Genomic DNA, 27,607 nt, shown 5'->3' with positions numbered 1-27,607 from the left:
GGGGCTGGGTGCAGGGTGAATCTGGTCATGGGACAGAGAAGGTGAATTCTGCCCACTGCACAATTTCCTAAGGTGCAGAGACCACAGCCCAGATTCTGAATACCTTCTGACACAACTGTGAACTGTTACTGCAGAGGAGACTGGGCAGAAGAGTGTGAATGACTCAACACCTAGCCTTCACTCCTGCTGGAAAAAGCAATCTAAAGTCTTATCTAGTCCCATTGATCAGTGAGCCAGCAACTATAAACTGAACAGTCCAAGTTAAAGGAGGGCTCTTGACCCGCACAATATGCTTCTCATGCTAAGACTTAGGCTTTTATCTTTTTCTTATTTTTAAATTAAAGAATAGGTTTAAATGGTCTCTTTTTCACAGCTTTCAGTATGTCCTTCTAGACTCAGATAATTGCGCAACTACCCTGCTTTTGGAAATGCCAATGAACAGAAGTCCAAAAAAAGAAATTGATCGCTCGTGATAAAGCTTGTCCTTGAACATCAGTGTCCCTGGGTACATTCTCAGACAATCCCTCTCATTATCATTCAGTCTGAGTGATAATCAGGAGCACACTGTATTGGAGACAACTGATAGTTCCAGGATTGAAGCTCATCAATACAAAACTCTATAGAATATAGGTGTTCTTGGAGATAGAGACCAATCTGTCATTGACTTCATAAAACCTACAGCAAAACTGATCAAATTAATGAATCTGATTGCTCCTGGGAAATTATATTAGTCTATCAAAGGGACTAGTTGAAAGATCTGCTTTCAAAACATTGGCGGGACCACCACTGTGGTCTTGCAAAGATGCCTTGAATCAGCCTCGTTAACGATGAGAGAACTAAAAAGTCACCTGGCTGCTAAAATCAACCCACTTTGGCTAATAACTGCTTACTTCACATATTTTTTATTCAACATCGCAAATCTGTAGCTGCCTGAAAGCCTGAATTAAATAAAACCCATCACTACTAGGAGAGTAGTGGTTCACAAATACTAGTACCATCAGAATCATCTGTAGATTTGTTAAAACACAGATTGCTAGCCTCAGACTTTTTGATTTATTAGTTCTGAAGCAACTGAGAATTATTTGCATGTCCAAGAAGTTTCCAGATGATACCAATGCTGCCAGTCCAGGGCCAGACTTTGAGAACGTTTGTGGTAGAACATTAACAACAGCCTATTAGTTTTTAAACCCCACGGCCTTCTCAGCCCTCTCTTATCTCCCCCACCTTTCTTTTCTACTATAGGGAGAGATGTTGATGCCAGTCCGCTTCCTCCTGCTTCTGCTGTTGCTCCTGGGGGCCCCCAGGACAGGCCACTCCCATAAGTTCTACAAAGCTGAGTCTATCTTCAGTTGCATCAATACAGCCCTGTCTCAGGCCAAGAAGAGCCAGCTGGAGGATGCACCACTGCTGAGCAAGAGGAGTTTCCTCTACCTGCCCAGCCAAGACTCATCTTTGGGAGAGGAGGAAGAGAAGGAAGAGGAGACAGACAAGGAGAAAAGGACCTTCTCTGGCTCTGGGGGTGGTAGTGTAGCTGCAGGCAGCCGGTATAAACATCTGTCCCAAGTGCAGGCCAGGGGCAGGCTGTACAAGGACAAGGCCAAGAGTGACAGACACACCAAGTTCACTCTGTCCCTCGATGTCCCCACCAACATCATGAATATTCTCTTTAACATCGCCAAAGCCAAGAACTTGCGGGCCAAGGCAGCTGCCAATGCCCACTTGATGGCACAGATTGGACGGAAGAAATAGAAGCATGGTCTGGGCAGGAGGCAGCATGTCAAGAACGGAAGTCAGGGGTGGAGGGTGAGGGGAAACTCGGGGTTTTCCCGTCCAGCTGGTTTGTATTTTGAAGGTTACAGTCTGCTTCTTTGCTAAATGCCACTGATCCCTTCTCACCTCTAGCCCAACTTCTCTCCTCAGTATGTATACACAGAATGCAGTATTGTTCAGCCTTCATAGAAACGAGGCCCTTAGTGTCTCTCCCTATATTCTGTGTCTTCTTTCTCCTTCCCCATCACCAGAGTCAAAATCACGCATTCCTGCTCCCCATGCTTTTCCCTGATGACCCCATACCTAAGAGGTAGGAGGGGTCTCTCTTCCCCATACAACAACCCCAACCTAGGCATAGAGATGAGGTAACACATTGTGCAAATTCCTGCCAAGAGACACCTCCATGCCCTATTGCCCCTATTAAACCAGTGGCTTCTTGAACCCCTGGCTTGTTTCCATTCCTCTTCCTTCAGCCAACTACTTCTACACCTCTGAATTCTGAAAAGGCAGGCAGGTGGGGGGGGGGGTTGCTGCTAAATCAATTCCCACTCTCTCCCAGAACAGGGATGGTTCTGGGAGGTATTAGAAGGGATAAGAAAGATCTTGAGAAAAGCCAAGCTGGCAGTCCAGGACCATTAGCATGGCTTTGTTCCACCCACAGGCACTACCCAGGATCTACTACAGAACTGGACACCTGAACTGTGTGGGAAAGGGAGGGAGCTTTCAGTTAACCCCTTGGAGATTCTGAACTCCTCAAAGAGCAAATACCAGCAGCAAATACATAAATGATGGACTGCAAATTGATAGCAATTCATGTAAATGTACATGCATATATACATATAGAGAGAGATTGAGAGATTAGAAGGTTTAATGTGAGTAGAAATTCAATAAAAATGGACATCAGTAAGAACCCTGATGCCTTCTGGTAGCAAGTCCTAAGGTTCAGATTTCCAGAAGAGGGACCATGGTTCCACCCACTTATGATGATAAGTCATAAACAGACAAAATTAGTCATAAATAAAGCACACACATACATACCATCAACTAATACCAGCACTCCGCCAAAAACAAAGTCAAAAGAAAAATTTGGAAAAGTGTTTGTCATTCATATAAATGATAGTTTATTGATCAAATGTATAACGAGCTACTAAACATTGAAAAGAAAAAGAACCTAAAAGAAAAATAAGCAAGAACATGAGTGTACATTGTCTCTCTCTCTCTCTCTCTCACACACACACACACACACATTAACCTTAAATGTATAAAAGAATGCCAAATTTCACCCTTAAGATAACAAATTAAAACTGTATTTTTGTATAATTTCTAACATATTATGCTAGCAAAATTCATAAATTTGGCCCATACTCCACCCATGGGGTGAAAGGCTTTCCACCTCCATTGCCAGCTAGTCGGAGTGTAAATTCTATAGAGACCTTTTGGAAATACTCATCAAAATTACAAATTCACTTTATCTTTAACTCAGCAATCCTTTTCTGGCTGTCATTATTAGAAAAAATGAAGCTTTACATTTAGAAAAATGTTAAAAATGAAATGAAAATCGCCCCATCTCTTAACAGGCCCACATGTAGAGAAAGAATCTTTGTCTGAGACTCAGACCCCTGCATGTGAATCTAGGTCTTCTACACACAATGCATTTCTAAGGAGATCCTCTAACTTCCCTGGAAGCTCAGGTCAGGAAACCAGCTTTATGAACAGTATCATATTTAGTTTTCATGAGTATTTTAAGGGAGCCATGATTTTTTCCACTTTGAAGACAGGGAGATTGAGATCTAGAATTGAAAGAAAATGTCTAAGTTCTCCGGGCTATTAGGTGACAGAGTCAAATCATTATGATCACAAAACCTCAACTCATCCCTCCATGCAGAACTGCCCCATTCATATGCACAAAGCATAAAAATACCAGCCATATATCACTGTCTCTCAGGTTCTGCCTGAGCCCCACTAAGCCCCGGATGCGGAAGCTGCTTCAAGAGCAGCAATAGAAACTCAGATTTGCAAAGATTATGTCTCCAGCAGTGAGTCTGGTTACTGAGAATGCTTTCAAAGCCTAACAGATGATTTAAATGTGAGTGTAAGTATATAATTAAGGTAACTAGGGTGGGCTTGTCAAACTACCACTGACAGGAAAGGCCAGTGCTCTGCTGTGTGATGTCAAGGTCCTAGATTCACACACTGATCTGAACCTCCTCTAAGGAGACAAGAAATCCTGAAAACGGGCCTCACTTGTGGCCCAGGCGGTTGAGTGCAGCTCTGTGAAGCTGTCCACAGCCTCTGCAGTGCTGGTTCCATCCCTGCTGGTCTCGGAGCAACCCACATGGCGAGTAGACCTCTCCTGTCTCACCTGCTGCTCCCCTCAGCAGTGTATTTCAGTCAGTCTGCCTGTTCTGTTTCCCGCTCTGTCTCTGGTGAATCCCTCTCACCCTCCTGTACATCTGGCCTGTACCCTGGCTCTTGTATAAATAAAATAAAATCTTTAAAAAAAAAAAAAAAAGAATTCCTGAAAACAATACTGCCAGTAAACAAAGGTATCTACTTCAGGACAATAGAATAGAATAATAGAATAGGAACTCTAACAAATAATGAGGGCAAGCTGAGTGATTTTTCAATCTGATATTTATATAATTCCAAGAAATGGAGGGCAAGTTCGAAAGTATGTAGTATTAAACTAGAAAGACATCTCCATATATTAGGAGTCAAAAGAAATGCAAAATCTAATCAAATGGTGTAGCTGACTACCTTCGAAAGAATTACAGATGTAATCTGAGTTGGAAATTCAGTAAACATGACTCAAATCTAAGTATTTTATGAACACTGCTTTCTTTCATTAATGAAGTTCCTATTATGGACTATTGCATACTCCACCACTGTCACAAAGACCAGGTCACAGCCTGGTCAATGTCACCTAGAAGCTTCAGCATGCTGAGAGGACAAAGACAGACAAAACAAATAACTGTGGGAAGGTAACACCAATCTCGTAGGATGTAACCCGGCTTCCTTAAAGCATATTTAGTCTCGGTCCAGAATTACCCCTTCTTTCTCTTGAAGCCATCATCCCCCAACTGAACCTCATGTCTTAGATTGACTCACGGTCACTGTCCCACCACCATTGTTGTGATTTACCAACACCTAGTCCACCCACCTCCTTTCTTGATCATTTTTTCTTGTCTCTCTAACACTGCCCCTCCATAACACTTGGTTTCAACATACTCATAGACCACCTATTCAGCACATCCTGGAATTCAGTTCCTTAAGCTCCTCTGCTTCGTGATCTGTTCCCCTCCTCTTTCAGCCACACTCCCAGTACCATACTCTAGACTAGGTCGTTACAAATTATAAACTTTCTAACCACCCCTCCTATCCTTCAAAGATGGAACACCAACAACCTTTCAGCCCCACTGAGACCAATAATCCATTGATCCTTCTTCCTTTGTATACTCCCTAACCCCTGCTTATAACTTCCCTTCACTCTTATTCTAATGGTCAATCTTTTTAAGTGTTCCCTGTATACATCTGTAATTTCCTTGTTCCACTTTTGCTTTGTCTGAAATTAAGCCTTGATAAATTCAAACACTCTCTGTTCTTCCCCTGTACCCTGAAGCGTACCACAACTTAAAACACACATATACACACACACAAACATACACACATACACACAGTTTGATATTGATCTCAATCTAAAATCCTAAAGACTCCTTCCTTACATGTTTTTTTTTTTTTATACGGTTGGGCAATGTATCACATTTCTGTATACCATCCCTCTCTTGCTGTCCTAGATTTTCATCTCTCCTCAAACTTTCAACATATCAATGCATTCCCCTGTCCAATCTCAGCTGGTATCTTTGCTTTCTATTTCACTAAGAAAAACAAAAGCAAAACCACCTATCTCCCTACTCTGCCTTCTGTTCTGAGTTAGACAAACTATTCAAGTGCCTAGTGAAGGGCAAACTTTGTGTCATGCACTAAATTCTCATCCCCATTTGCTTACTTGAGACATTGATCCAACAACTGTCTTTCTTCTGCCGTATTATCACTGTCAACCCTCCACCGAATCATTCACATCAGTGTACAAGCCCATTAGAAACCAGACTTCTGTATATTTAAAAAAAAAAAACACTGCTGACCCACCACACCTTCCAGACAGTAGCCCGTTTCTCTGCCCCCTTTCATGGCAAAATTCTTTAAACTGTTTCTCTGCACTTCCTCTTCAAAGCATTAAACCCACTTTAGTCAGGTTTCCATTCTTCTCATTCCACTGAACTGCCCTTCAAGGTCAGCTAAGATCTCCATGTTGCTAAATTCAGTGTTCCAGTCATAGTCCCCATCCCTCATGACCAGCAAGCATCATCTGAAATAGTGGCCATGATAAACTTTTTTCCAGCTACACTTTCAAGACAACATACTGCTCCCCTTCTTCCTCAATGACCACTCTTCCTAAATCTCCCTTGCTTGTTCCTTTTGCCAGGTAGACTTCCTCCAGATATCTGCATTCTCCTTTGTGACTTCCTTCAAGTCCTTGTCAAATACTTCTTTCTCATCAAAGTCCCCATCGGCCACCTGTTAACATGCACTGTGATGTAATTATTATGTTTCTTGCCTTTGTCCCTACCTGCTTTATGTTATGAATTTAAAGAGGGCAAGAATTATTGTGCTTGGTTAGGGGGTCAGAATAGTGAGTAGAACAAGATGATGCTCAGTCACAGGTGCTGAAAGAGCAAATTAAGTAGGATGTTTTAAAGTTCTGTGATAAAGAATCTGTGCATACTCAGCATTTAAAGTGTAGTATTTGGAATATTTAACAGTATTTATCCTAACAGAATCATATTCAGCCTTATAATTCTAATTTGAAAATACATAAATTGAGTAAATAATTTACACATGGGATCTTAAGTAAAACTAATGATAGATGGTTTGGATACACCATGTTTATACTTTATTAGATTTTAATAGAACCACTGAGGTACTTGAGAAAATTTGTTGAAATCTTTAAAGGAAAATGTATTAAATTTATAAAAGCAATTTAAAATAGTTAAGAAGGTTTAAGATTGCCAAGGGGACCAAATATTCATATATACTATCTTAAGGATTAATTATTTAAATTTGCTAGAGTTAGAAATAATAAAATTCACATGTTGAACTTAAAAGTTCAATAAACAATCAGGCCTTGACTTAATTTTAGTAGGTTATTAATTTTTAAAAAGAAAAACCTTATCTAAGTGGTCTGTTCTGGGGGGGGGGTGTGTATGATGATGCAAAAGTGCCACACACGCCCCAACAACTGAACAGTTACTGAGGCATTTCACTAGTGACCTCCAGTGTCTGAAGAGAGAAACAACACTTGTAAAGACAAAATTTAAATGGTCAGTAAACGCCCAATAAAATGGATAAGGACAAAATTTTTGTTAATGAGTATATAACTACTTTGTTTTCAAGATAGTAAGAGATCTTACATATTTCAAATATCCATAAGTCCTGGGGTGGGAGACTTAGATATATAAGTAGGGAAGAAAAAAATCAATGGAGAAATAGAATATAGATAGAATATTCTAGAGAGATTAAAGGAGCAAGGTTTTCTAGAAGAATAAAGGGAGAAGGTATAAAAATAATAGATGGTCTTGGAAATGAGAGTATTTTTCCTTAGTAAAGGGGATATATGAAGACAGAATAATTTAAAAAGAGAGATTGAGAGACATAAAAGAAATTAGGGTCAGGTGTATGTAATTTCAATAAAATAATAGGCAACAATGTCATCTCCTTGTGCTTTTCAATTAAGTAAATGTTTGGATACCTATTCTATGTCTTCCACAGTTGCCTCAAGATCACATTTAAATTATGTTTACAGTCATCATATTTATTTAAATGATTATCTCATGTGACCTCACTCTTTAAGGAAATATCATTTCCTCTCAACCCCAGCATTAAATCTGAAATCAAGAACATTAAGGGAGTTGGCCAAAGTCAACAGATAGTTTTGAAGATGAAACTTAGACTAAGACCTAATGTCACTTCCTCTCCTTAATTACTGTTATAAAACATAGCCTCTGTCATAGCTTACTTTCTATTTTTTGATAAGTTTCAAATTCCCTTGCTCCTTCATTTATAATGCAGAAGTTCAGAAGTACAAAATAAGAAATGATAGTAATAAGAGACAGTTAAAATAAATCTTTTTTAAATTTTTTTAAATTTAAATTTTATTTTTATATTCCCCATACAATTACAACCCCCTTATTTTGACCCCAATCCCTCCTTTCCCTGCCCTCCACTCCCCATAGAGTGTCTCTGGTTCATAGTTGTTTGTTGATTTTGATATTTTCTTTCTTATAGTTATTCTTTTTCCTGGTCCCTTATTTAAGTTTTCTAGATTCCTGCTATGAGTGAGACCATCTGATATAAAATAAATATCTTAATATCTTTCCCAGATCCCTCAGAAGTAGCATCATAACTTCAAAATCCATCACTCACTATCCATTATATTCATGACACTGTGTCAGATGCTAGAAGCACAAAGATTAAAAAAAAGTCTGTTTTCTTAGAAGTCACAGTTTAAAAGAAAAATAAGAAAAGAACAAAAATAACACACCAGCTCTAACCATGTTGAGACCAAGAAGAGAATAACTGGAGGAATAAAACTGAAGTTAAACATTATAGGAAGAGTACCTGAAAATGAGCTACCTGATCAAGGGTAACACCATAGCCCAAGAGAGCAGTAGCTAGTTCACCTTAATTCAATCATTAATTAGACTAAACTTTTTTTTTTTAAATCTGACTAGTGGTTATAAAGCATTTACAGCATTTTAGCCCATTGTAAAATTATAACTTGTCTGCAGATGGGACAGTTTAGTACCAAAAATTAATTCCATTAAGTATACAGGTAACCCCAAATTGTTCCACTGTTTTTTTGTATAAAACGCAAACCGAGGGCCTCCCTGGTGGCGCAAGGGGTTAGGCACTGCACTATGAAGCAGTCCACAGCCTCTGCAGCATGAGTTCGATCCCTGGGTGGCCAGGGAGAAACCCACATGGTGAGGCAGACCTCTCCTGTCTTTCCCGTTGCTCCCCTCAGCAGTGTATTTCAGCCAGTCTGCCTGTTCTGTTCCCCACTCTGTCTCTGGTGGATCCTCTCACCCCCTCCCACCACCCACATCTCTAGCCTGTACTCCAGCTCTTGTATGCATAAATAATAAATACTAAAAAAAAAAAAAAAAGCAAACCAAGACATTAAGGTCCACATTTGAAAGAAAGGGGGAAAAAAATCACACTGAATACTCATTTAATTACTGTACAAAATATATCCCCAGGGGGAAGAGCACTAATAATTAGTACGTATGTTTTCCTCTTTAAATATAGGAAAGAGAAAGTATAAATTTTACGGGTTCATAGTCTCTTGGTTGAAAAAACACAAGAATAAAGCCAGGCATCTTTCCTGGTAAAACTAAACAAGGCAAAAGATTCACACTGAGACACAGGGCAAGCTAGGAATTATGCAGTTTTAGGGACAGTGCAGGAGGGGACCTTTGAAGAATTTAGGGAGGCTTCAGAAATAAGGACAACCCAGGAAAAGTAACCAATTCCACTAGGAAAAACAAACATCCCAGAACCAAGGACAACATTGTTAATGCTAGTCCTGGTTTCCTTCAGGTGGTAAAGGGAGGTAGAGACTAAAGAAATGGAGAGTGGTTTAATTTATGGACAACTTAGAAGGGCAGCTGTTTAACTTCAATGTAGAAATACTCACCCAGAGGACTAGGCCATAAAAATAAAGCGATAAGCATAACAAACGGGAAAAGACAAACCTGTTAAATAAGAAATGTGAAGATCCCCCACTCAGTAACAAATTAAGTGAGACAGCCGAGAACTAACCAATCACAAAGAGACTGGTGGAGCTTTAGAATAATCAGGGAAAGAAGGTATATATTCCCTGAGACACAACTCCACTTTGGCTTCCTTGCCCCTCCCAGGCCTGGTTCCCTGGCCTGGGAGTCCCACTTTATTTCTGCTCTTTTTCTCCTCAATAAACTTTTTCTTTCTCTAAACAAACCTGCCTCTTCTCGCTTGCTTGCCTGTGCATCTGCGAAGTTCCTGCTGCGGCTTCGTGAGACACCAACCCATGGGGGTCTAGTGACTGGGACTCAGCGCTGCCCTGCAGCCTGGGATCAGTTCCGGGTTGGGAGACTAGGCCTGACAATTGCGATATCAACACGATCCAGTAGCTCACAGTCACTTCCAAACCTTAGAAGATTCCCAGGTTGCAGTGCTGACTTACACGAAGAGACTGTCCCTTGTGATTATCAACCCATTTGGTTTAGAGTGGAATCTATGGCCTTATTTGATTTGCTTTCCTTTATCTTCTAATTGTTACAGGACAAGGAGAAGGGCACACCAAACCCCACAAACCTGCCTGCTCTAAATAGGTTCTGCCATCCGCCACAGCAACACAAAACATATGAGACTTTAACAAAAAAGAACTTTAATACAATTAGTAAACAATACAAGAAAGGCAAAGAATATAATTTCTAAATCAAGCACCCAAAGTTACCCGTACCCTCGTGGGTAAAACTCCATCCAAATGGGATTGGCCGAGAGCATGGCCCCAAAGCCTGTCACAAGGCTAAAGCATCTTCCAGTGGGGACCCACAGAAAAGGATCAGAAACAACCAGACAAGTTTATAAGGTAAAGGGCAAAATCAAAATCAAGACAAAAACTGCCATTGTCACCTCCCCACAGGTCTCACCCACATCTGTGTCACCCAGTCCACGACCAAAAGGGAAGCGCAGTTTCTTCACACGTCTCTCGGTCCATGTGCCTCCTCCAGATCTCCTTCTGGCTCCATCCTGCTTCCTTCCTTCCTCAGTCTCCTCTCCAGCTTCTTCTCCTCCCTGCTCAGCTCCACCCTCCTTTTGGGTGGGGCAGGGAACCTGGAACCTCCCCCTTTCCTGGGGACCACCCTGTTACATAATCAAGAAAACTCTACCCACTAAATGTATAAGGTCCTGAAAAGAAAGTATGACACTTTAACATCCATTTTCACCACTCATATTTAATCAGAAACTTTGCCCACTTCCTCATAATCCTTCTCCAGAACTGCCAAATCTTCCCTGGCCTCTGAGAACTCCCCATCTTCCATGCCTTCTCTAAGATACCAATGTAGAAATGCCCTCTTGGCATACATGAGGTCAAACTTGTGGTTCAGGTGGGCCCAGGCTTCCACAATTGCTGTGGTGTTGCTCAGCATACAGACTGCCCGCTGGACCTTGGCCATCTCCCCTCCAGGCACTACTGTGGGCGCTTGCCTGCTGATGCCCACCTTGAAACCAGTTGGACACCAGTCTACAAACTGAACAGAGTTCTTTGACTTCATGGTTGCAATTGCTGCATTCACATCTTTAGGAACTACATCTCCTCTGTACAGCAGGCAGCAGGCCATGTACTTCCCGAGTCGAGGATTGCACTTGACCAGCTGGTTGGTGGATTCAAAGCAAGCAGCAGTGATGTCTGACACAGAGAAATCCTCATAGTAGGCCTTCTCAGAAGAGATGATGGGGGCAAAGGCTGTCATGGGGAAATGTATTCTCGGATAAGGTACTAGGTTGGTCTGGAATTCAATGAGATCCACATTTAAGGGTCCTTCAAACCTGAGAGAAGCAGTAATGGAAGATATCACCTGACCTATCAGCCTGTTAATGCTGCTGTAAGAGGGACGTTCAACATCAAGTTTATGATGGCATATGTCATAGATGGCCTCGTTGTCCACCATGAAGACACAGTCTGAGTTCTCTATGGTGGAATGGGTGGTGAGGATGGAGTTGTAAGGTTCTACTACAGCAGTGGCAATTCTGGGAGCCGGATAGACAGAGAACTCCAATTTAGTCTTCCTGCTATATTCTACTGAGAGCCGTTCCATTAGGAGAGATGTAAATCCTGATCCAGTACCTCCTCCAAAGCTTCGGAAAATCAAGAATCCTTGAAGCCCATGGCACTGTTCTGCCTGGGGAAAGTAAGTGAGACATGAGAACTCAGCCATAAGTCCAGAAACAGAGATCATGGTGGGATACAATTCCCAAAAACAAACAAAGCTCTCAGAAGTGACTGGCTTGCCATTACTGAGTCTACAACAAACTTCTTACTTTGAATCATACTGGTTACTTCTGGAATGGGGGAAGTGCTTTAGAGCTTTACTATAAGCAAAGCATAAATATTCAACTATCTTTCCTGCCCTCCATGAATTTATCTGTATGTGATCTAAGGCAAGTTCATTATCGATCACAAAGAAAAAAAGGAAAAAGACTAGCAAAATATCGAAGCAAAATACCCCCAACCAGTAGATAAAGTGCATTATCCCCCTTACCTCCATCGACTGTGCTGGTGTAAAAGGCATTCATTATCCAGTGACTATGCCTAATACCAGAACATTTACTAGACAAAGGTTCTCTAGAGGCAGCTACTTGCAGACTTAACTCTCAGTAAACAGAGTAATCTCCAGGCAGGGCTTAACCCCTGTTAATTTACAGAGAGTGGTTACCATGGAAAATGACCAGGTTTGGAGTGTTTTTGGAAGTCTCTGATAAGGAGACAAACCTTTGCCTAAGCAGAAGGATGGGGCTATTCTTTAAAAAGAAGGAAATCATATGCAAGAATGTGGATAAATCTTGAGGGCATTACGCTAAGTGAGATAATTCAGACACAGAAAGACAAATACTCCTTGACTTTACTTATTTGTAGAATCAGAAAAGGGGAACTCTTAGAAACAGAATACTATTGATAGTTGCCAGGACCTGGGGGTGGAAGGGTGAGGGAAATATGTTAAAGGATTAAAATTTCCAGTTACAAGATGAAAAACTTCCAGGGATCTAATGATTGTGATAGTTAATACTGTATCATATACGGGCCTCCCTGGTGGCGCAAGGATTAAGAAGCAACCTATGAATCTGTCCACAGCCACTGCAGCACGAGTTCAATTCCTGGCCAGGGTGCTACCCACACGGCGCAGCAGACTTCTCCTGCCTTGCCTGCTGCTCCCCTCAGCACTGTACTTTGGTCAATCTGCCTGTTCTGTTCCCCACTCTGTCTCTGGTGAACCCTCTCACCCCCCACACCTCTGGCCTGTACCCCAGCTCTCGTATGCATAAATAAATAAATCTTAAAAAAATACTGTATCATATACTTAATATTTTCTAAAGAGCAGACCTTAAGTGTTCTCATCACCAAAATAATAAAACGAGATCATTTTGTGAGGTGATGGATGTGCTAACTAAACTTATAGAGGTAAACATTTCATAACTCATATGGACATTAAATCATCAAGTTGCATGCCTTAAATTTATACTGTGTTTATGCCAATTAATATTGCAGTAAAGCTGAGGAAAATAAATTTTTTAAGGAGTAGATAGGGGTTACACAGTTGCAGCATCTTTCACCCTTCCTACAAAACCCAGTGTAACTGAAGCCAACGGCAGGACACATCTTAGCTCTAAGAAAGGAGGCAGGTGGTGATGGTAGTGGGCAGTGCTGATGACAATTGGGAGGTGTCTGCAGGAATTATGGAGAAGGAGGTCACTTGCCAGCTTCCGGATCCTCTCTAATACAAGGTCGATGATCTCTGAGCCCACAGAGTAATGACCTCGGGCATAGTTGTTGGCAGCGTCTTCCTTTCCGCTCACAAGCTGCTCAGGGTGGAAGAGTTCTCGATACTTGCCGGTTCGAATTCCATCTGCAGAAGGAAAGCAGGTCAGGGCATCTATCCCACTCAGTGGCTACACTCTGTACATCTTCACACAGCCAAGGACTCTTACCCCAATTCTTTTCCCTAATATTGTGGTAAAGTAATAAATCTTAACTATCTTCCTAAGTCCAGGAAAAGGTACAATTATTTACATAAAGACTGAAAGCATAGTTTCTGTCCTACACCCTTTGTTAATTTCTTAGGGTTACCAATACAAATCAAATAAATTAGAACCTGGTGAATTAAAACATGAGAAATTTATTTTCTAACAGTTTGGGAGACCAGAAGCCCAAAATCAGGGTGTTGGCAGGCTTGGGTTCTACTGGAGCTTTTGAGGGGGAGATTGTTCTGGGCCTCTCTCCTAGCTTCTTGTGACTACTGACAATTCTTGGAGTTGCCTAGCTAATAGCTGGATCACCCCAATCTCTGGTTCCATCATGCATTGTCCTTTGTCTCTGTCTATGTGTTTTCTCTTCTTAAGAGAACTTAGATCATTGGATTTAGACCTACCCTAACCTAGTAAGACCCACTCTTATATAAATACATTCGCAAAGACATATTTCCAGACAAAGTCATATTCTGGAGTTCCAGGCTGATGTAGACTTTTTGGGAGACACCATTCAACATGGTACATGGAGTGTGGCACTTGGAAAATTTTAGACAAGTATTTCTACCCTCAAATAGCAGCTATGTGCTAGGAAAGCATACCTTAGCAATATATATTACTATTTTTGTGCTTTAAAAAAGACTTAACAAAGGTGAGGCAAACTCAAATGCCCACATGACTCAGATGCAGTTTTCTGTGTAGACAACAGCAACCTTTGCTGGGGTTCATTGCCTTTCAAAACCCTGAGAAGCATGAGAAATATCAAAACACAGCCTGTCCCACAACTCCACCCAAAGAGCATGATTCCTGAAGAGTTACACAGTGACATTTGCTGTAAATAGGCCTGGGAAATGTTGCCATGGTTACAGTGGGCACAGCATCCCAGCCCATAGTAGTTAATAGCCTCATTCAAGAACCACTTTCCTGGTTTATAACTTGCCTTCCTCACTTAGCTCTAGAGTAGTGACTTAGACTATCTGAGTCTCAATTGTTTTACCTCACAAATAAGGACAATAATAAGACTGACTCCACTGAGTTACCATGAGGATTAAATGACAACTTAATGCCCTATGACAACTTCCCCCAATAAGACCTATGACTCCTCTGAACTCTTTTCCCAGTCTTATCTCCATTGCTCTTCTGCACACACACCTAAGTTTTAGCCTCTGGCTCCTGTTAAATTTGCATGTTCTACCAAACACACACACCTAAGTTTTAGCCTCTGGCTCCTGTTAAATTTGTATGTTCTACCAAACCTCTGTGAACTTGCAAGTGCTGGCCATTTGTGGGAAGATATTTGATGGTTCCAGTTAGTCATCCCTTCCTTGGTGATACCTCTGCAACTTGCAGAAATTTCTATTTATTATTAGGTTGACTCATATGAAATTGACATTTTTAAGTTTAAGAAAGGTCATTCATTGGTAATTTTATGTGGTTCAATATAATACATTTTTCAGTGTTGCTATAACTGTTTACATTTTCTTCTCCACTATGTTTTGCTGCTTCCCTGGTAAAAGAGAATGGCTTTTATAAGACAGCAAACCCAGTGGCTCAAACCCAGTTCTGTCCTCAATAATTCAACTATCTTAGGAAAGTTTCATAACTCCCTGAGACTCAGTATCTTCATCTATAAGCTGAGAATGACAATAATATTTCCTGATAGAGTTGCTGAAAGGACTAAAGCAAAGTATCTATGTAGTTCCTCAAGTAATAAATAATAGCAGCTTTGAACTGACTAATTATTCACAAAATTCATCTGTTGAGGCTCCAGTTCCCAATATAATGGTATTTGGAGGTGGGAGATTTGGAAGGTAATTAGTTCAAGAGGGTAGAGCTTTCATGAATAGAATTAGTCCACTAGAGAGATAATCTCGCTACCACATGAGGGCACAGCCAGAAGATGGCTATCAGCAAATCAGGCAGAGAGTACTCACTATGTTGCCACCCTGATTTTGGACTTCCAGCCTCCTGAAATGTAAGAAATAAATTTCTATCGTTTAGCCAACAGTTTACAGTATTTTGACTAAAGAGCCCAAACTAAGAGAGTAGAAGGGCAGGCATCAGCATATATTTAACTTTATATTTCCACTCCCTAACCGAAATGTTGACTGAATTATGTTCAATTCTCCCCTCTTACAACTTTGACTCTCTCAGCCTTTCCTTTTCCCCACCCCTCCTCCCTCCACAGCATTTTCATTTGTCTCTGCAGGCAGCCTGGCTAATGATCAGAGTGATGGACTCCTTGCCAGCTCAGAGTCCATCCTTACCCTGCCCCCTCCTTGCGTGCAACATGAATGACCTCAACATCCAGTACAGTAGATCAAGACAAGCAGGAACTTTGCTCTCTGGTTCCCTTCAAACCCATGCTCAGCAGCCTCTTCTTTCTTCACTTTGACCCTCAAGCCTATTTTTCAAAATGAGTACTCTAAACTTCTCCTTTCTTCTTGTTCTTACAAACCACCCTCATTACCCCATTTCCTGAATAAACCCTTATTGTTGCCACTTCTTCTGTCCTCTCCTTCAAAGAAGAAAGAGGGAGAAGGAGAAGCACAAACTGCAGTCTTTCCTGCCCATCTGTAACATAACCGTTCCTCCGCTTCTCTCCTTGCTCTGTCTAAAAATATTCTCAGTGGAATTCTTGAAAAAACACAACCAAAAATGCATTTTCTTCATTCTAAAACCACTAAGACTGATTTGGTCTGGATCATCACCCACTATCTTTGAATATCACATCTGTTGATAACTCTTTAACTCTGACTTTTCGCTGAACAACTATATATCCATTTTTTCAACTAGAATCACTCTACTGACACTTTTAAATGTGTCATGCCCACAACTGAACTAAATTTATTTCCACAAAAATAGGTCTCACTCTGGAATTCCTATTTTGCTAATCAATCTCATTATTGAATCAGTAACATCTGGTGGCACCTCCTATTAATCTCTAGAATATTCATTGCTCTTATATCAGGTCAGAATACAATGCAATTATCTCTCAGCCTCCACACTAATCTCACCTGTTCTTAAAGTCATCAATACCTCCTTACTTTTAATTCTTTTACAACATCTAGCAAAGAAATATTGAATCTGAAAAAAAAAAAGAAATATTGAATCTGTATATTCAATATTGACGTATCCTGGCCTTGACAATTCTCAATGTCCCCCTTTTAATAAAAGCTGCTATCTTTTTTTTTTTTTCATTTTGACATCACTCTACTTTCTCCATCAGTTGGCTACTTGATTTCCCTTCTTTGTGATAAAGAAAAAAATTTCAAACCAGTCTGTACAGACTGGATTTTCCAAAGATGGCTACCACAATATTTCCCTCCCATATGTGCTTTTAGACTCTCCTTATTTCTGCCTCAAAAAGGTGGACTCTATATCTTCTCCGTGAGTGGATCTTTGCAATTGTCCCAACCCACTAATAACAGTTGAACTAATGTTATGTGATTTCTTCTCAGGGAAGGTTATAAAAATGCCATGGACTTGTGCTTTGTTATCTGGGATTTTTGCTCTTGGAACCCAGCTGCCATGTTATAAGGCAATCTAACCAGCCCACAGAAAGGCACATGTCACCCACACTTCAGCCCAGGCTCCCAGCCAACAACCACACCCACTTGCTAGCTAAGCAAGTAAGCTTTTCACTTTCAAAGTGGAGCCCCCAGGTTCTATTTGGGCTTCTAGCTGATACCATGTGACACAGAGTGAGCTGTCCCCTCTGAGCCCTGCTCACATTATAGATTCATGGACAAAATAATGATCATTACTTTTTTTAGATCATAACTTTAGATGGTAATTTATTACATAGCAATAAATAACTGATATATGGTATTAAACCCAAACCCATCCTGCTCTCTACTTTTTTTCTCAAATCAGTATCACCCCTTCTCTCTATATCATTTCTCTAGCTTCATTTCCAGTATTTTTACATTATATACTATAAAATCTGTCAGTTATAATCATAAAATGATACTGATTTTCCACACAATGAGTAGATTTGGTTCCTTGCTTCTTTGGAGTCATTTTCAAATATTCTACTCTTAAGCAGGTAGCTAATGCCAATTTTTGAGATTCTTTGTCATAAGCTTCTAGCAATTGGCTTTCAAAGCCAAGAAAAGATACAATGTCTATTGTATTTGGTGTGTGTGAAAAAAATGTTTCAAAGGTTTTAATTCATTTCACCACACAGTAAAAGAAGGCCAGCTCATCTTCACTTTGGATATACCTGTCATGTTGATCATCTGAAATGGCCATTGAGTGACCCTCTACGTTTGAAAAAGGCCCATATGAGACTGTTTAAATAAATTAAATAAATAATTTGCTTATCCTACCCACTGATACTTGATATTTGTTTCAAGTACCCTGGAGTATAAAATTCATGTTACCTATAACAGTTGGCTCCAGGTCCATGAAGAGTGCTCTGGGCACCTGCTTCCCAGCTCTTGTCTCATAGAAGAACGTATCAAAAGACGCCTTCACATGATCCTGTTTTACATTTCCCAATGGATCCACTCTACTGTCAAGAATGATGCCATCTGGCTGGATTCCATGTTCCAGGCAATAGAGTTCCCAACAAGCATCCCCAATCTGGACACCAGCTTGGCCAATGTGAATGGAAAGGCACTCCCTCTGAAAAAAGCCACAGTATGTCAGAGCTGAGGAGCCTTCTTAGACAACATGAGCTCAGCACTCTGGACAGAAACCAAGCCAGCACAAGCCAACAAGAGAAACTGATTATAAGGATAATTAAAATTGTCTCATAGAAACCAAAAACCAGTATATAGTTAAACTTCAAGGATAATTGAACCAAGGACTCCAATTCCATTAAAGGGTTTCTTGCAGCAGTGTATGTTAAATACCTCTTGTGTGTTAGGCAATTTGAGATATCTATATATACATATATTCTTATACAATCTGCATTTGTACATACTATATAGTTACATATATTGTATATGTATATAAAATTGGTTTACTCACCCAGAAAAAAAAAAACTAGCTAGTTGTTCGAAAGGAATAAAAGCAAAATCAATGTATAACCTTGTCATGTATTAAAATCCATTGCAAATAAGTTAAAGAAGTTGCCTTATATATTGAAATTTTACATTCACTATTCATGTAGGCTGTAATTAAGGAAGGCCATACTAAGCTTAAAAGGAATGGAAAATTTGCCAAGAAAACATGAAACAGATTTAACAAGTCCAGAATGTAAAACTTCTATATCATAACTAATAGAAATATTGAATATGTATCTACTAAAAAATACCTGAGTCATCCACAAGATACATATGTAAATGATATAAGCAAATTACAAAAGAATGAAATAATCCAAAGGCAAAAATTTAGACACGATGGTGTTCACAGCATTATTATTCATAGGAATGAAGAGCCACGAACTAGTATAGTAAACAATTCACCCATTGTTGGACATTCAATGCAACCATTCAATATTTACAAAAAAAAATTATGGCATGGGAGATGTTTATGATAAAATACTAAGTAAAAAGTATGTAAGTTGTATAATTATATTAAAGTATGATGTAAATATATTTTTAAATAAGCATAAAAATCTTTTTAAAATGCATCAAAATATTAACTAGCTTTATCAGGGTAGTGATTTTTTTTATTTAAGCTTTACTGTTTTCCTTCATTCTCATCAATCTCTACTCTCCTACCCTACTTTAAATCACCACTCACTTTTTTAAGGCAAATATTTTTTTTTTATTTAAACAGACACAGAGACCCAGTTATCTAAATAAGGGACAGAAGTTAAACCTTAAAAATCTAAAGAAACAACAATCACTGATTGTACTATTGTGTAGTCATGGAACAGGTCTTACAGGAAGAGGAGCCTGTTTTCTGCAACACCAGAGCCCTTCAAATTGTTGGTGTGATAAGTTGTGAGGTAGCCCTGCCAGCCCCAAGGCTGCACTTTTCCAAGTGCAAGAAGGCTAGGGAAACCTTATCAATAATTGGCCTGGAGTCCATACAGACAACTCCTGGGAGGAACAGAGAGAGAAAGAGAAAGAATGAACTAGTCACACCCCTGCAATCTGACTTGGACTCTGCTCCTGCTCAGAGTGCATCACAAACACTTGCACTTTGGCTCCCACATTCAGAAGACATAACAGAGACCTCTTTGCTTTCTGGGCAATCAAGTTCACTGCTTGAATACAACTTCCCTCCTGTTTCTTCTCCATGCAGCTCTCAGTCCCTCATGTCAAAAATTAAAAAATCAATTTAGAAAGCACTTCACTTAGTACCAGCAAATAGTCTAACCTCTATCTAGCACATTAAAATAACAAAACACATTCCATCATAAACAGCTTCAATCCTCTCCCCTCCTATTAGGTTTAATATGATCTCAGTACATTAGCTACTAAAATCAGATCAAAACTTGATTCCTAGGGCCTTCCCTGGTGGTGCAGGTGGTTGAGCGCGGCACTGTGAAGCTGTCCGCAGCCTCTACAGCGCCTCACAGCCTCTGCAGTGAGGGTCCCACCTGGCGCTGCAGACCTCTCCTCTCATACCTGCTGCTCCCCTCAGCAGTGTATTTCATCAGTCTGCCTGTTCCCTGCTCTGTCTCGGGTGAATCCTCTCACCCTCCTGCACATCTGGCCTGTACCCCAGTTCTTGTATAAAAATAAATAAATCTTTAAAAAAAAAAAAAACTTGGTTCCTAGATTTAGGGGGAAATGCAAAAGATGGGGAGAAGGCAATTCCTAATTTCTACATCATTAAAATCACTTATTGTAGATTTCTCTTATAACACCCCTCCTGCGCTATCTACCACTCAGCGCATGCACAATGCACAGACAGTATTCGTTCACAATATTCCCAGTGAAAATAATAACTAATAAACATAAAAACAATCACTATTCTTCATGTGGCCGGTTACCCAAGCGGTTCAGACATTGGAATGAAACTGTTTTGAACTACACATGAATACTTAGTGGGAGAAGTAACAGAACTGTGCCCTACGGTATAGAAGGCCATCACCATTGCATTCTTCTCACAGCCTTCCCCTCCTTTCCAAACTGTCTATTAAAATACTAGTCACACTGTGAAATATAAGATTGAGAGATGCCCACTGGATGTCAACCTTGATGAATCACAGCACATTAACATATACTGCTACAAAACTTATTTGAATTACTAGGAAGGTGCAATTTTCTGCTTAGCTTTTTATTTTGAAATAAATAGGAATTGTGGATTGACATAGAATTTTAAGAAATAATACAGAAAGATTTCGTGTACCCCTTGTCTATCTACCCCCATGGAAATATATTGCAAGACTACAGGACAGTACCACACCCAAAACTGATATTTCTATTACATACAGAGGACATTTCTGATACCATAAGAATCCCTCATACAGTAAGGCAAAAATTTTAAGTTAAACCATTTAAACAATTTAAAATGTTGGTGAGAAAACCCACTGGCATGAGATGAACAAAGACAGAAAGCAGTTTTAAAGGTTGCTTCCACTTCAGAGTTAAAGACTCTAAGACACTAAAAGTTACTGTGACTGGCACATAGGAGATTAAAGAGACAGTGGATCTGAAAAGGTGGCCCTCAAACAGAATTATTGTAACTGTACTCATTCTCATCCCCAATGAATTGAACTGAAGAGAAGACATGGACAACATCAGTGTTCTTTACCATGTCAGCATTTAAAAGCTTAGCAATGTTAATTAACCTGACTTGAAGTCTCCAGAAACTCTAAAGACATAATAAAAAGTGAAGCAATTGGTTCCTACGAAAAAACCAACACAGTGGGTCTAAAACAAACGTGAAAACTAAAGCAAGGATAGTTTCTCATGACAACATTTCAGTTAAAGACAGTGACTAACTGTAAATCAACTAAGCTTTTCCTAAAACCAACAAAACTACAGATGAATACATGAGTTCTTCAAATCTGCTTCAGACATGAAAATTAAAAAAACAAATGTCTCTTTAAAAATGCCTTTTCTTATATTAAGAGTTGATTAAGTACTGTTTGGTGGAGGGAAAAGTATCTAATAGGATGAATAAAATTTTCCATACCAACAAAGCAACACTGTCAAAAAGGCAGAAGTACCTTAGCCACTCACCATGCTGATCTGGGTGCCCCCACCGCCCTGAGGTAATGACTGAGCACACAGCCCAGGTTGGCCTTATCACGGGCAGGAAATGACTCCACCTGATGGCTGGCAGCTTGACTCACTTAAAGCAGCACAGCCCCTTTCCAGTTCTTCAATTCTCCAGTCTCCAGATCCGTGTGGAGACTGAATACCGTGAAATAAAGGGGTGCACAACCACAGATGAGTAAATTAGAGTTTATCCAAACCAGCTTCCAACTTATACCTATGTTGAAACTAACAAATGTGTATTTTTTTAAATATACCTCTAATTTTAAGGATTTAAGCACTGGTGGGGAAAGAATATGAGTAAAACTTGCTTTATCCTTTTTTTTAAAAGATGTATTTATTTATACAAGAACTGGGGTTCAGGCCAGAGGTGCAGGGGGTGAGAGGATTCACCAGAGACAGAGTGGGGAACAGAACAGGCAGAAAGACCGAAGACACTGATGAGGGGAGCAGCGGGCAAGACAGGAGAGGTCTGCCATGCCATGTGGGTATCTCACCAGCTGGCCAGGAATCAAACTTGTGCTACAGAGGCTGCAGACAGCTTCACAGCACTGCATTCAACCCGCTGTGTCACCAGGGAGGCCCAGTGTCAAAGATTTTAAATAGCATTGGTGTGCACAGGGAGAGAAGAAAGGATTTCAGATAAAAATTTCTCATTAAAACTCCCCCAATTACCCATCCCCTTGTGGGCAAATACCCAGCCAAATAGACTCAGTTTAAAGTGGGGCTGCTGAGGCCTGAAAGCTTGCCACAAGTCTAAGTTACCTTCTGGTGGGGAAACAGTAAAAAGGGGCTAGGCCCATCCTAAAACAGAAGGAGAGGCCCAAAATTCAAAATGTACTATGGGGTACATTTACCACATGTAATCCACCATGGGGTCCAGATAACAACTGGCAATAATAACTGTGTGATCTTACTAGCTGAAAAAAAAAAAGCAGTATAATATGTATCACTTGATAAAAAGTTTTGCTAAACTAGCTTGATTTATTTATATACTGTAAGAGCAAAGATTTTAGAATTATTTATTTATTTATTTATTTATTTATTTATATTAGTATACTGTGCCTTTAATTCAAAATAATCCTTATGCTAAAGTAGCTTATATTAGTGACATATTCTACCTCCCTTATTGTAATATATTTTTATTTTTTAGGATATATTTCCAGAAATAAAAACATAGTGTCAAAGCAGAGATTTTTAAAAGCCACTGGCACATAAAAAGCAGTATATAAAATCAAAAACTGTGCTGATTCAGCCATTGTATTTTTTTATTTGAGAAGTTCCTTTAATATTATATTATTATACCCTTTTGGTGCCTTCTTATTATTAGTGGATGAAAGCATTTTCATTCTATTTTGCTAAAGAGAGAGTATCTCTTCGTATTGGGTGTCAGGAAGCTCATAACTAGATACAGTGATGGGAAGAGGGAGTATCTCCCCAAGGTCCCGGCAATCAGAGCGCTGCCTCAGCCTGATGTTTCACCTGCTGGCAGCAGAGAACCCATGGTCTAGGTCAAATGTGAGGGATGCCTGGACAAATGGGCACACTATTCCTCAACAGAAACCAGAGCCCTTTAGTACTTTGAGACTAAAATTAGAATGAAGAACTTGAAATACTGGTTAAAGGAAAGATTTACTGAAAGTAATAGAGCTACAGGGAGACCTTTTTAAACAAAGTAGTTGGGGCCTTTAGCTTGGGGTCTATATAGTTTGAGAGTTAGGGTTTGAGAACAAAGGAATTAACTCTATTGGCTGAAAAAGCAAGGAGCATGGACTTAGTTAAAGTCCCTTTGTCCATCTGTAATTATTACAATTGTACCAATCAGCTACTGCTTGGTGATTATGCAGGGCTTGTGAACATCTCATGGTGAATATCTCATGGAGGCTGTGTCCCAAAGCTCCAGTTCGAACTGGACTGGTCTCAAGATCTGTAGCTCCCTTCTTCAATGGGTTAATTTGATAAGTTGTAAAAAGAAAATTCAGGAATGCGCAAACTGTGGAGGGGGGTGTGTGTTGTTATTAAAAACAAATGACAACAAAAAAACATGCAATAGGCAAAGGAAATTTATGGATTTATGGCAGCACATGTCTGAGTCTAGGGTCATCAGATTTGTTTAATTTCTTGTTTACCAGTCTGATAAAAACAATGGGTTCAGCAAATTTCTGTCCTGGAATACTGTCCCTGTCCCAGGACTCTTCCCATGTTATTCCCTCCTGAAAGACATATCACTCCTCATTCTTAAGGTGGAGAATGGGCAGAGGTCTCTTCTCTGAAGCTACTTCCTGCTGGCCAGGGTCATAATCCCTCCCTATGTGTTAGAGGAGTGAAAGTTTATTTCTGCCTGAGAGAGACATAGGGCTCTAGGTTTTGGACAGTTTGAAACCCCTATAATATCATTTGTATGTGCAATTGTTAAATGTTTGAATAGACCAGGAGTTTGAATAAACAAGGACTCACAGCATTAGGAGAATAAGAATAACCATCAAGACACTTATGAGTGAGGAGACCCAAGATCACCATACTATAAACCTGCCCCATGGATTTGACATCCCTTGAATTCTACATCCTTTTGGAGACAAAGGAGACTATGTAATTCAGGAAACAAAGGTCAAAAATCAAAAGAAGTAGCATATTCTACTAAAATGGCCCCAGGACCACAGGATCAGGATTCAGTTTTGTTCAAGGTGCCCCACCTCTGGGTAGTTGTTTCTTTCTCTGTGTTTTCAGCTTTCAGCTAGCCCTGGAGCTCAGCTCAAGGTTGTTGCATTACTCACCTGCTAAAAGAAATCTTAGAGAGAAAGTTAGAGAAGATTTTTTTTTCTCTTTGGGCTCATTAAAGTCTAAGAGCAATTAACAATTTAGCCTCCGTAATTAACAATTTTGCCTCTAGTCTCCTAGAGTCAGCCCTAAGAGCACACTTCCATTACCTTTGGTAACTGGGATTTATCTCACTTGAATAATTTTGTATGTATATGGCCAATAGTATACCTCATTTTAGTTATCACTTTCAACCTCTTTTCCCCCAAATGCTAAGAATGATCTAATATTCTTCTGTGGAAGGATCAGTACTGTTAAAAAATGTCCACATTACCCAAAGCAATATATAGGTTTGTGCAATCCCTATCAAAATTCCAATGGCATTTTTCACAGAAATAAGAGTAAAGAATCCTAAAATTTGTACAGAACAACAAAAACCCTGAAGAGCCAAAGTACAACCTTGGAGGCACCCCATTCAAACTATATTACAAAGCTATAGTAATCAAAACAGTATGATATTGGCATTAAAAAAAAGACACGTAACTCAGTGGAAAAGTACAGAATCCAGAAATAAATCCACACATATTTAGTCAATTAATTTGTGACAAAGGAGCCCAAGATATGCATTGGGGAAAGTATAGTCTTTTCAATAAATGGTATTGAAAAAACTGGACAGTCACATGCAAAAGAACCAAACAGTACACCACACAAAAAAAGATTAAAGCAAAATGGATTAAAGATGTGAATATAGACCTGAAATCATAAAAATCCTAAATGAAAACATAGACAGTAAACTCATTGACACTGACCTTGGTAATGATTTTTTGGATGATTCCAAAAGCAAAAATAAACAAGTGGTACTACATTAAACTAAAAGCTTCTACACAGCAAAGGAAATCATCAACAAAATGAAAAGATAGCCAAGTGAATGGAAGAAAATATTTGGAAATCATATATCTGATATAAGAAACCCATTTTATTCAGTAGCAAAGAAAAAACGAGAATATAGGCAAAAGATTTTTACACTTTTCTGAGAAAGACATACAGATGAACCAAAGTACATGAAGAGGTGTTCGACATCATTAATCATCAGGGAAATGCAAAATCAAAACCATGAAATATCACCTTGCACCTGTTAGGATAGCTATTATCAAGAAGACAGGCGATAACAAATGTTGCCGTAGATAAGGAGAAAAGGAAACTCTTGAATTTTGTTGGCAGTGGAAATGTAAATTGGTGCATTCACCATGGAAAACAGTAGAGGTTCTCAAAAAATTAAAAATAGAATTACCATATGATCCAGCATTCCCACCCTGAGTATCTATCTGAAGAAAATGGAAACACTAACTCAAAACGATATCTGCACCCCCAAGTTCATTGTACCATTGTTTACAATAGCCAAGACATGGAAACCATATAAATGTCCTCAATTGATGAATAGATAAAGAAAACATAGTATTTATATACAAAGGAGTATTATTCAACAACAAAAAAAGAAATCTTGCCATTTCCACCAACATGGATAGATCCTGAAGGCATTATGCTAAGTAAAATAAGTCAGAGAAAGACAAATACCACGTTATCTTACTTATGTGAGGAGTCTAAAAATAAGAAAACAAAAACCAGGCTCATAGATACAGAGAGCAGATTGGTGGTTGCCAGACGCAGGGGTGGTAGGTGTGGAAAAATGAGTGAAAGTGGTAAAAAAGTACAAACTTCCAGTTATAAAATAGTCACAGGGATGTAACATAATGCAAGTGCCTAGTTAGTAACTCTATCGCAAATCAATCTTAAAAGCTTTCATGGAGGAAGCAAGAGAAGGAGAAAGAAGGAGAAAAAAAAAAGTTTTTATGACAGGAAAAACAACTATAAATACTTAGGTGAAGGATCTTAAACTTATTGTGGTGATTTTGCAATATATACAAAAGTCAAATGTAAAACTAATATAATGTTATATATCAACTCTACTTCAATGAACAAGTAAAATGTTTTCAGTCTGCCTTGGCTTGTGAAGACAGTCCTGATAAACAGTAAAACAGGTAATGGGATTTGGGGATTTAGAATGGTGACAATCCAGTAAGAATGGCACATATCAAAAAAACTAGCAACAACAAATGTTGGCGATGATGTGGTGAAAAGGAACGCTCCTACATTGCTGGTGTGAGTGCAAACTGGTCCAACCACTATGGAAAGCTGTATGGAGGCTCCTCAGTTTACTAAAAATGGAGCAAGCATAGGATCCAGCAATTCCACTCTTAGGGATTGACCCAAAGGACACAAAAACATTGATGCAAAAGAATACCTGTGCCCCTATATTTATTGCAGCACTATTTATACTAGGCAAAACCTGGAAACAACCCAAATGCCCAAAAATAGATGACTGGATCAAGAAGATGTGATATATACACACAATGAAATACTATTCAGCAATAAAAAACGGATAAACTAATGCCATTTGCAGCAACATGGATGGAGCTCTGCAAAGCAAGTCAGAAGGGAAAAGAAAAACATGGGATGGCTTCACTTATAGGAGAAATATAGGGGAACCAATTAAGACATGAGGGGGCAAATAATAACAACACAAAACACAACACAACAAAACAAAAACAAACAATTATAAACCAGAGACAACCTGCAGGGGAAGGGGAGGGATCGGAAGGAGGGAGGGAGGGAGGGAGGAGCACAGGGGACTGTGGTGATGGTGCAGGGGTGACTAAGTGGAGGAAATTCTATGGGGACTACACCTGAGGGGGGAAAGCAAACATTGTTTAAAAATGAACAATGGTATAAATATATTAATTAATTAATTAATTAAAAATAGAACGGTGACAATTAAATCCAGTAAGATGCACTCCTCCTCAGCAAGGTTGGCTCATCACCCTGCGAGTCCACCTTCTAATTACGTAACGGAGGGCGGGACGCCACGTTTTCCGAGCAACTCTCTACTGCCTCCCGATTGGCTGAGAGCCACGGCCGCCATTTTCAAACCCCCCGGAAGATGGCGGCGGCGGTGCTGTCCTGACAGCAACTTCCCGGGGCAGAGTGGTGGGCGCGGTGCCCATCCCAGCCAGCCGCCGGGCACCGGCCAGCGCCCACCCCTCTTCCGCGCC

The 27,607-nt window shown here is 39.8% G+C and overlaps 2 protein-coding genes across 2 annotated transcripts; one reads left to right on the top strand and one right to left on the bottom strand.

Moving 5' to 3' along the window:
* Window positions 1-1,248: 1,248 nt before the first annotated feature.
* On the top strand, window positions 1,249-1,867 carry UCN3 (urocortin 3; the record flags this gene model as incomplete). Its single annotated transcript, XM_084253105.1, has 1 exon — window positions 1,249-1,867. One exon carries the CDS (start codon window positions 1,249-1,251, stop codon window positions 1,747-1,749), a length of 501 nt encoding a protein of 166 aa, XP_084109231.1. The 3' UTR covers window positions 1,750-1,867.
* An 8,959-nt stretch (window positions 1,868-10,826) lies between these two features.
* TUBAL3 (tubulin alpha like 3) lies at window positions 10,827-19,811 on the bottom strand (the record flags this gene model as incomplete). Its single annotated transcript, XM_084254022.1, has 4 exons — window positions 10,827-11,770; window positions 13,344-13,496; window positions 18,000-18,243; window positions 19,656-19,811. 4 exons carry the CDS (start codon window positions 19,809-19,811, stop codon window positions 10,827-10,829), a joined length of 1,497 nt encoding a protein of 498 aa, XP_084110148.1.
* Between the last annotated feature and the right edge of the window lie 7,796 nt (window positions 19,812-27,607).

This window comes from Talpa europaea (genome assembly GCF_964194135.1).
Source record: "Talpa europaea genome assembly, chromosome: 14".
Classification (NCBI taxonomy): domain Eukaryota; kingdom Metazoa; phylum Chordata; class Mammalia; order Eulipotyphla; family Talpidae; genus Talpa; species Talpa europaea.
This window is presented reverse-complemented; position numbering and strand designations above follow the sequence as displayed.